This window comes from Epinephelus lanceolatus, chromosome 9 (genome assembly GCF_041903045.1).
Source record: "Epinephelus lanceolatus isolate andai-2023 chromosome 9, ASM4190304v1, whole genome shotgun sequence".
NCBI classification, from domain to species: Eukaryota; Metazoa; Chordata; class Actinopteri; order Perciformes; family Serranidae; genus Epinephelus; species Epinephelus lanceolatus.
In genome coordinates, this window is record NC_135742.1 from 34851301 (window position 1) to 34862683 (window position 11383).

Below are 11383 nucleotides of genomic sequence, written 5' to 3' on the forward strand. Positions count from 1 at the left end.
GGCCTCACAGTCTTGGATATCACCCAGGCCATGCCACACTCAAAACACTAATGGACAAGATGTACTTTAATGACTATATTCTGACCCTTGCGTGTACTTGATCAATACTACTTTGATAAGAAGCCCTTGATCTGAAGTGATTCTCATAAAAAAAACATTTTAAATGGATTTCACAAAAGTATACAACTTTTTTCAAATCATAAACCAGCATTTTATTGAGATGTTGCAGGGTCTGACATAACTGACGGCCAGGGGCCAGGGGCCAGGGGCCAGAAGAAGTTTATGTTGGGCAAGTTGAGTGACCAATTAGAGTCTGTGACATTAGCACACTTCAGAAGATGTCATCGTTGTCAAGATATATGCTCAAATACACGAGGATGAAAAGCATTGTGGGATGCACTCTCAGCTGCTATAGCCTCTTGCGCATACTCATAAAAAATGTCAGCGAAACTTAACTCAACACTCTCCATGGACAAAATCCCTTCAATTGTTAACACAAGGCTTTTATTGTTATTTATTATTATTTACCATTGAGCAAATGCTTCTTAACCTTTATCTGTCCAAAATACATAAAATGACATTTATAATAAAGTTAAAGGAAATGTTGTATTATTGATGGCCATTATCAAAGGCAAATTAAATGTCAAAAGACAGGGCTGGCAGGCAGAGCTGTAGCAGCAACACGTGAGCTGCAGCGGTTCAGCGAGGTAGCCATCACGCACAGGTACAGTAGAGGTAGGCAGCGTGGCTCGGGCAAAGCTATGAAAAAAGAGGAGCTTTCTAATTTTGTGGAAGCAACAATATTTCCTGAGTGGAAAACAGCGTCTGTGCTTTGTTTTTTACAATTCTGTAAATGAACATTACATATAAATAACTAAAGAGAAACAACCAAAGCCTTTTTGGGTGCTGGCCAATAAAGAAATATGCAAGGAGCCAGTAAAACTCTGATGTACTTGCCTCAGGGGCCAGTGGGAGGAAAACATTACATAGGACACTTGGTGTTGTGATGGTCTATCCGCTGTTTCTTTAACAATGTCCTTGCAAGACTGAATAATTGAAAACAATTACTGAATATTTTAGCAAGGAAACAGCTGTGCTTTGACATGGTTACAAATGTTATGACATACACGTTTTGTTTGATAAATACTGGTTAAAGTACTGGACCCCAATACAACCCTGTTAATATCATTTAACAGCTTCTGCCCTTATAGTCTTCATGTTGTGTGAGAAAGTTGGTTAGTGTGGGAATGCTGGTAACAGAAACAGTGGCCATTGGCTTGTTTTGCTGTCTGCAGCCCTCAGAGGAGCGGTGAGTTTCCATTCCTTGGTCATGCTTTAGAAGCCCAGTCTGGTTTTTCCTGCTTCTCCTCCTGCAATACTGCTGACCATTTACTGCATCTTCCCGTCCTCCTCCTTGACTTTACAGCCCATCCCCCCCGTTTAAGAAGCTGATGCACATTCAAACGCACAAAGCCACGCGCACGCACACACACCCACACCCACCCACACACATACACACACACACACACACACACACACACACACACTTGTACTAACACAGAAGTGCACACTTTAAAAACACGCACTCCTTCTCTTTCTTCACACACCCACACACACACAAATACAAACTGGCCTAAGGTTAACCCCCCACCCTCATTCGAAGCCCCAGAGGTCAAAGGACAAAGCCCAGGCAACTGCAGGAATTCTCTACTGCTGCTGTTTGGCAGGTCTCACAGTCTTGCAGTCAAGCAACACCCTGTTCACTCACAGTCTATTCTTAACTTCACTTAACTTCACTTTAACTTGTAACTGCATTGTATATACCTTTCTATATATGTTGTATATTTTTAACTGTTACTGCATTATTTTTTTATTCTTGAACACCTAATAACATCAGGCAAACAGACTGCCTATGAAAACTTGCATTTCAGCTAACTCAGGTATATTTACATTTATTTGAATTTTTATTGTGTAAATTGTCCCTTTTCAAAAAAAAGAATAAAATGTGGTTTCATTTCAAACAGACTAAAACTGTGTCACTGGTATATCTTGAGGACATTATTTAAGCAGGTTCTATAACCACAGTTAGAAGGTTACCCATCTGCATCCTCATCACAAATGCACAATAAGCAGATACTCATACTCTCTCTATTTATTAACTATAAGTGGGTGTGTCCCTCTGTTTTTCCGAATGTTAAAGACAAAGTTGAGAACTCTACTTTGAAAAGATTAGTGTGAGGGGACAGCATCACTAGCTGCTCTGTAATACAGTTGAAGTTTGGGACATCCACATGGACTCCAGCATGAGTGACAGAAGGCCAAGACAAATCAAGATATGTGAGGTAAGTGACGAACTGTTTTCTTGATTCATCGACTTATCATTTGATCTATGACATTGGCAGTGAGAGTAGTTACTCAAACACCGTAAACACGTGCTTATGAGCTCTGTCTTTAGTCTTTCTTTTTACCTCGTTCCTTCCTCACAATGTCAAGTTTCCTTTTTATTTTGAGCATCCACTCCACAAAGTTTTCTATGATGCTTCTAGGACTTTCCGCCGTAGCTTCTGCAATACTCTAAGCTGCTACTCCATTGGTATGGACTCTCCCTGTGTCTTGCCCCCTTTAGCTCTAGTTGGTTGACATTAAATGCACTCGTTCAGGTGGGCCAGCTGCAGACACAAGACGCCGCAATTCCAGTATGCTGCCAAATGCATAGAGCTTTCCCTTGACACGGTTTAATTAGCACCCTGTGAATTCGTCTGGCAAGCTCCTGAATGTAACAGACCTTCATTTCTATGTTTTACATGTAAAAGTCTGGCACTGCAGCTTAACTGTCCAACAAAAATCACTACAAGTATGATGCCTTCATGCTTTGATTGTTTGCATTGTTTGCATTCAGCCTGTAATCGTCATCAGACAATAAGGCCGATTGTCAAAGCCTAACCTGGTTTCTATCATTTTCCAACGCACTTCAGATAAAACCACACCTACTACCACATGACGACATCAAGGCCCGATGATTGGCAGCCAGTTTACTGCTGAAAGTAGTACTCCCTGTGGCACGCAGGAAGTTGGGTGCTAGCTCAAAGAGGCATCTTAGAGCTGGGCGTCCTGTGAAACAGCACAGCTCGAGTTCATCAGTGACTTGCCACAAAGCATAAACTTCTCTACCCCTTCTTATCCCTGTCCTTAGAGGCAAGACATTGGGTTAAAATGCTCCCTACTCCTCCCCTGTTTTTATCTGTTTATACTTAAAGTTGCTGGCTGAATTCCAGTTGCTACGACCGTTAAAGGATTTTCAACCAGCTGTGTTAGCGCAGTGTGTACAGTGTGTGCGAATGAATGGTGTTTGTCTTCCCCCTATGCTGCGAGCACCTAAGCTCCCTGCTCATTTGTCAGTGGGGTACATCCATGGGCACACTAGCTAGCTAGTAGCAGTTTCTTACAATGGTGCTGGTAAGCAGTGGGCTGGAAGCCTGCTCTCATCAGGCGGAGTTGGGCGTGTTTTTCATCTAAAGTGGGTTGGGGAAATGATAAACGCAACCTGCTTCTCCTGGGCACGTTAAATCTGAGACCATTTTGCTACGGTTTCTGGGCTGAATTAGAAGTTTCCTGTGTGAAATGGTGTGCCACGGGCTTTGAGGTACGTTTTCTTGTTTGATGGGTGTGTTGGAGGTGTTTACCAGTCAATAGTGAGGTGTATATAAACACTGCCATATTAAAAAGGCAGTACGAACAATGGATCCAACCAAAGTCCTTTCCTAATGTGTCCACTACAGCTTGGCGTATGCAACAATTAAAGACATGTTTAACATCTGTATTTTATAAAGTTTTTTAATAGAGTAAGCCGCCTAACTAGCTGCCATAGTTGCTATGCTTGCATAACACAACCAGGAGTTCAACACCGCTGTTTCCATTTAAACGTTTTGCTTTGTTTTGCCAGGCCTAAACATAGCCCTTCTCTCTTAGGGCTTTGCTGTATATGAGTGTATCTTTCAGGAGCTGCTCCCTGCCCTAGTGATCACCTGCAAATATCACCAGTGCAATTCAGCCTGTCGGGATTCCTATTCCATCCTCAGTTTTCCTAAAGCCATTGCCAGATTGTCTTGTGCTCCTGCAAAACTCTCAAACCACTCATTCAAGCCTTGCTTTTGTAAGCTGTTTGTGACTTTTTGCTGTTTTCAAGTTGACAAGGATTTTGCCTAGGGCTTGCCTGTACCTCTGCCTTACTGCCTAGCCTTTTGGATTTTTGACCTCAGTGTGTCCGCTGTTTTTTCTTCTGCTTTTTCCATTGTTTGCTTGACTCTTTGTCAATAAAACTCACTAAAGAGACTTCCGTGATGTCTGCTTCTGAGTCCTCTCCACCATCATTTTGACCATCATTCCCATTTTTTGCAATTTTCTGTCAAAGTAGCATTTCACAACAGCCCTGCTTTTAATTTGATTTTCTAATATATCATTTGTTCTACTAGTTATAGTATAACCACTAATTGTTTGACCATGTTTGTAAAGCAGAGTGTTGCATCATTGTATGAAGTGTGCTCTATAAATATATTTGATCTGGCAGAACAAACTCTACCATCCACTCTGACTCTGTTAAACACTAGTTAATGTTCACATGCAGAAACTGCGACAGAAGAGTTGCCATGCAGACAGTGAAATATTAAAATGTAGATGTACATTTATACATTTCTCATTTGTCATTTGGGTAAGTGCTATAACATTTACACACTGTATATGTGGCAGGTGCAGCTTACAAGCACTCTGAACCCAGCCTGAAGACAAACAGGTCCAGGCTCGACAGATGAGGAATGTCATTAGAAGCACCAGCAGTTAGCAAACTTAATGTTATTTATCTGAATGGACATCTCAAATAAGATGTTTGTGACATCTATATTGCCTGAAATGAAACTATTGCAGCAAGTGGGTGATTGGAAACACAAATTATTAATATTATTGATATGCAGTGCGCAAACTATACCTTGGCTTTGCAAGCCTCTAGCTGCAAGCACGTGGGCCTACTTCATTCATGTCTGTACATACAATATGTGTTTGTTTTTTTCTGATCTCTGACTTAGAGTAAGTGGAGTTCATGAAAATGCACCATGCTATTGAAGTGATTTAATGATGAATTACCTGCATGCATGATTATAACACCAGTAAACTAATTTTATGCATGGTCTATGATGATAAAGATACAGAAATATAGAAATGCACAGCAATAATAACATATTGAGACCCCACATCAAATCATTCTCTCAGCAGAGCTCATGTCTTAGTAAGAGAAGCCAAGTTCCCTCTGGCTTCCCTGCAGTTCGCACCCTGTTGATATGCTTACGCTAATACAGTATTCCCATTAACAATAAACGTAATATTACTGCACAAAAAATCTGTTTCTCACTCACCTCCCACGCACTCTGTCTCTTCTTCAGCTGATCACATTTGCGCAGCTTGCAGATCTGCTTGCCCGTCTTGCGGTTCAGACAGTTTGTGCAGGTACCACAGTTGTCTTTGCGGAGGCAGGGAGTGCATTCACCACATTTCTTCCTCCTTTTTTTCTGGAGGTCAACGGCGGCATCCAGGGAGGCATCGAAAGGAGACAGAGAGAAGAGCCCCGCTTGCTGGTGTTCAGTCTTAATGTATTTGGTCAGAGGAGACGTCTTCTCCAAGGATTTCTTGTACAAGTAGAGAGACTGAGCCTCCTCTGCGTCCATGGAGAATTCATAAATGTCCTCCTGTGGTGAACCAGGCCCTGCCCTTGGCTTGGGCATGGTGACAGCCCTGATTTGTGCCTATTCTGTCTCTTGTTTAGGGAAATCAAAAAACACGACTTAAGTGGAGTTTAAAATCAACACCAAATATAATCCAAATGTACTGTGGATATTTGGGTGCACTTGCTGGAAGTTTGTCTGGTCTTAACAACAAATTTGGCAGGTAGATTAACTTTTCTTGAATCAGTCTGTGCTACTGACTTTGTCTATTTAGATATTAAACCAGCTGGAGAAAGCCTCAGTCCCATTAATCTATGAGCTGTAGCCAAAAAAGTTATTTTATTGTTCATGTTGTCTTCTAGTCTGAGCCCTCCAGGAACACCTTTATTATTATATTGTGTTCTGTGTCACCCGGGAGGCCCTGGAGAATCCTGGTTTAAACTTCTAGTATGGAGTCCATCTTTCCCAGCTAGCCTGAGGGATGGTTGGTGGTCCACCACAGTCTGGGTAGCGTAGCTGGAGCCTGAGGAGTCATGGTTGTGTCTGCACAGCCTGGGCACAGTCTGGAATTAGGACAGAGGGATGAAACAAAAATGGTCAGTGTCTACAGTATCTCTGTCCACCAACTCCTGTGAAAAACTATATGATTAAATACAAATTTTCTGTGTGTACTTAAAGGTAATTTTGATGTTTCCCATACAAGACATCTGAACGTACTTGTGCCATAAATAAAGTTAGCAGTGCACATTTATCTGCTGAATCTAATATTTTACTATTTACAATATTCTACTATTTAAATCCCCTCCACACATGAGCAGCGCGCCTGAACAAGCGCGTGCGTTTGAACTGTGTTGGTACATTCCATTGAGCAGAGTTCAAACACACGCACTTGCCCAGGCGCGCTCCTCCTCCTCCATGAGTGAGACTGTTTGGAAGTGTTTTAAATAGGAAGGTTTTTACAAAAAAGCATGTGTTTGGGAAGTACTGAGCATACGATTTGAAAAATGAGACATGGATTATATTGTATGAGTTGTGCGAGAGTTTGTAAACAGATGTCTTGATGTAGTTGCTGTCGTTAAACACAGACCCCTTTTACTCCAGTTTTTAAAAAATATGATCTGTTTTGGGGGTTTTCTGTTACTGTGAATGTATGCAAACAAAACTAAGTTTACTTCACAAAGTCAACGAAACATGGGGTGAATAACTCATATACAAGTGATCATTTTGTGGGTGAAGTGCTCTTTTAATGGTTGATTCCTAGATTATATGCTAATTTAGATGAGGCTACACACATGATAAATATGGCTGGTTGGCAAGGTTGGTAAAATATGCATATCTTTGTCTACTGCAGGCCTCAGGCGAAGTATGTTCTATGGCCATTTTTTTTTAAACTGTGTGACTAAGAAAGATAAGAGGAAATTGTGGGAAGAGCAAAGAAAAGCAAAGGAAATGAGGTCAACAAAGAAACAATGTTCTATTTCAGACACTCTTTCATTGCACTACATTTATTATTTATCAGTTTGACCAAATATTATCTTGTTTGATGTCACTTCACAACCCTGGATGTACTTGAATAGTTGACTGGCTGTGCAGCATCAGATAACACTAGATGCTTTGCTTTATATTAGAGTTCAGTCTGACACCCCTGATTGCTGTCTGGATACTGTCTGGTTTCCTAACACAGCTGTTAGTGCTGTGCCTTCAGTTGGCTCATAGCCATACAGGCCTATGTGAGCAGTTTGAGAAGATACTGTGTTTTAATGGCAGACCCCACATGGCCAGGCTGGCTTATGTCTGCCTGAATGAAAGGCTGGGGGGTGATAAGTTGATGCCAGGGACAGTCCTCTTTGTCTTGTGGTCACACGCTCCAGTCAACCGTCAATAAAGCGAATTGTGCTGAGAAATCTCTTTGCTGCTGCCTGGTTTCACAGCCTGCACTGAGCATGGTTTTTTAGATGCTAACAGCAATGCATTGGAGGGTAAAAGCCACTATAAAATATGTAGGCTACTTAAGTTTACTCTAACATTACCCTCTGGGCTTGTGCATCAATATGGATTTAAAATCAATATGGATTTAAAAATTGAAAACTTACAACTCTGGCAAGGCCTTTCAAGGCAGGGAAATCACAAACTGACTTTTATTGTAGTAAAATTAACTGTTGGTGGTTGTTTTGCTCTCTGACTGTCTGCATAACACCAATTACAACTTTATAAAGAAAAAAACGTATTCATTAACAAACAGTTTAACCAAAACGCAAAGAAAAAATGTATAATAAAATTTCGAAGCTACCATTAGCCTAAAATTAAACATTTTAGCTTTTATCTTGTTAGCATATTTGCTAGCTAACGCATGGCCTGAGTTTTAACAATTAGCATTAGCAGACTAGCTTTGTGGCCTCACAGCTAATTATTTATGTACAAGTATTAATTTATGCTACCACATTTCTTACTTGGGGACTAAAACCTTACCAAATGAAGGTCCATGGTGTAGCTTATAGTCTTAGTTAGTTGCTGTGACGACAGAAATAAAGTTAGCATGTGGTAGACCTGTCGGCTGTTACAGTAGCACCAAATTAGGAAAGGTACGGTAAAGTTAGGTGAGTGACCAATGACCTCAGTGGAAATGTAAAAGTAAATATGATTGGATACCGCATAATGACACAAATGGCGACTGCAAAACTCAAGCTACAACATTAGATAACAGATATTCAATGCAGTCATGTGGAGTTAGCTACATATAAATGCGCATTAGCTAAGGTAACGTTACATGATAACTTGATGCGGGGCCATTGCATGGCACGCGCTCTGCCAGCTCCGCACGTGGTCTAATCAGCACTTTCTCCAGTATACCCCCGGACAGTGCTATAAACGAGCTCCCCACTGTCTCTGTTGTTACTGTAACTGTAAGTGCACGTGGTCACTGACAGGGACCCTCTAAACATCACAGTAGCGAGCCCCGCCCGCGCGCACCTATCACAGTAATCAGATGAACACTAACAGGCATCATAGATTTACATTAAGATAATGCTCATTATCTACAGCGGGATACACAAAACACGTTAGAGCTGTGACTGAGGGCACTGGGATAATTGCTTTAGGTGACAGAAACAGCACTTACAGCGGGTGTGAATACACACTTTGAATTACATCCACGCGACAGTCTCAAACTCTCTGGCAAAGGTCAATAGGCAACCTGTAACCACTTATCGGTGGCTATTCTATAGCTAGCCTACATCACATGGCCACCGATAAAAGTCAAAATTTCTAGTTTAGTTAAAATCATTCATGATGTCATCCATAATTAGGCATGGCTAAAATACCCCAAGGTAACGCAACTTCTAACCGTTTGATATATAAGCTATAAAAACTCTTCACAATTCTGCAAACAAATAGACTATATAAACACCGATAAACGTAATAACATGCATGTCTGCGCAGGAAAAACATTCATAACATTCACAATGAAGAGAGAATACTTACCACCCGCGATGAGTAGGTCTTTAAATGCTTCGATACTTCTCCTCACTGCAGCCTTCAAACGCGGTTGCAAACTTAAAATAAATTAGATAAATATCTAACAAAAGCACTGGCACAGCATGACTAAAAAAGAGAGATAAAATGCGCCTACAAAAACTTGTCCACTTGTAAAAAAAAAATACTCGTGCACAAGAGGGGAAAAAGTTGTAGCCTAATGACATAACTCTGACTCAAAGGCGCATCTGGACGATGGTGCAAAGCACACAAACTCACACACACACACACACACACACATACACAAAAAGAGAGAGAGAGAGAGAGAGAGAGAGAGGTTGTATCTTTAGAAGGGGTTAAAGTCATCAACAAATTATGGAGTGGAGTCCCGCCAGCTGGAGCAAAAGGGGGAACAGTGACGTCATACCACGGAACGTGTGGGTTAAAACTGGCCCTGTGTGGTGATGAGTTAAAGTGGTATTTTTGAGGTCAGTTTAAAATCGCCCTCATAGTGTTTGATGGCACTTTAATCGGTGGCTTGAACGTCAAAGAGTGGGTGATAATCATATTCCTGTGATGTCATGCATGGGTTTTAAACCAGATGTTATGACATCATGAGGGGAATGAGGATCAGGACCTTTAAGGTCTGCAGCCCTCAATCACTCCTGCACCAGTGTGGGCTGCTGTATTCAGATACATGGCAGCAGTGACCCCGGCTGACAAAATTCAGGTATGTCAGCTGCCTTTTATCTCAAGTGATGGTCGGTCTTATGATCCACACCATCCTCAGCTGCAGAACAGGACTTATACAGGACTACGGTTATGAAAAGGATGGAAAATAGATGGAGGTTTAGATATAAAAATATAGTTCAAACACCCTTAGGAAAAAACAGTGCCTGTGTGCATTACACTGTGAAGAACAAACCAGACAGTGAAAAAACTAACAGTTATATTAATCAACCCTTTGTCAACAATGATATAAAAAATACTAAACAATGTTTAAACAATTATTTATTTACCAAAATGTTTTATATGGTTGAATTTAAATCCTTAATCAGACCTCTGCTTAAATACAAAATAGATTTCCTCTTTCATTCATGTTATTAATACTGTCCCTCTTCCCTCCAAGTTGGCAGTTTAATGACCAGTGCTTACTAAATTTATTTTCCACTGAGCAAATCATATCTTGTCAGTCAGCAGCCATTGCACCACTTTGTTACAAAACTACTGCATATAAGCAGCTTTGGAAGTTATGGTGGCAAATCTAATCAGATACAGGAACTCCAAGGGGTCTATCCAGAGCAGCAGTTAATGCTGACAACTGCAGCTATTGTAATTTATTGTATGTTAAGTTAAAGAGTTCGAACAAAATTGGAAACAACTTTTGTGGTTTGACTTATCCCATAACTGTGGACGAACAATACAGTTTAACGATGCTGTATTACACAAAAAATGTAAATGCAAGACTTATTTTTTGTTCCCATTTTTCACAGGTTTACATTAAAGAGCTCAGACTTTTTTAAAATGCACTCAATACATATATTCTTGTCAAATTCTGGTCGCAAATTTGTTACAGCCCCTGTTATTGAGGACTTCTCCTTTCCCAAGATAATCCATCCACCTGACAGGTGTGGCATATCAACGTTCTCATTAGACAGCATCATTACTACATAGGTATGCCTTTGGATGGTCACAGTAAAATGCAACCCTAATATGTGCAATTTGATCACATGACACAACAGCACAGATGTCACAAGTTTTGAGGGAGTGTGCCATTGGCATGCTGACAGCAGGAATGTCCACTAGAGCTGTTGCTCGAGAACTGAGTGTTCATGTGACTTCCATAAGTCATCTCCAATGTAATTTCCATGAATTTGGCAGTACATCCAACCAACCTCACAACCATAAACCATGTGTAACAACGCCAGCTCAGGACGTCTACATCCATGTCTTCACCTGCAAGATCATCTGAGACCAGCTACTAGGACAGCTGATACAACAAATGGTTTGTTGAAGAATGTCTGCACAAATTGTCAGAACCCGTCTCAGTGAAGCTCATCTGCATGGTCATCGTCCTCACCAGGGTCTGGACCTAACAGCAGTTCATCGTCGTGACCGACTTGAGTGGGCAACTGCTCACTGTCAGTGGTGTCTGGCACTTTGGAGAATGGCCTTCTTCACTGATGAATCCCAGCAACGCT

General features: G+C 41.1%; 1 protein-coding gene across 1 annotated transcript in view; it reads right to left on the reverse strand.

Moving 5' to 3' along the window:
- tet3 (tet methylcytosine dioxygenase 3) overlaps window positions 1-5786 on the reverse strand; it is a 52020-nt gene extending 46234 nt beyond the window's left edge. Inside the window, exon 1 of the mRNA XM_078170894.1 lies at window positions 5406-5786. Within this exon, the coding sequence (XP_078027020.1) occupies window positions 5406-5771 (366 nt within the window). The 5' untranslated portion in view covers window positions 5772-5786. The remainder of the gene's footprint in view (window positions 1-5405) is intronic.
- Between the last annotated feature and the right edge of the window lie 5597 nt (window positions 5787-11383).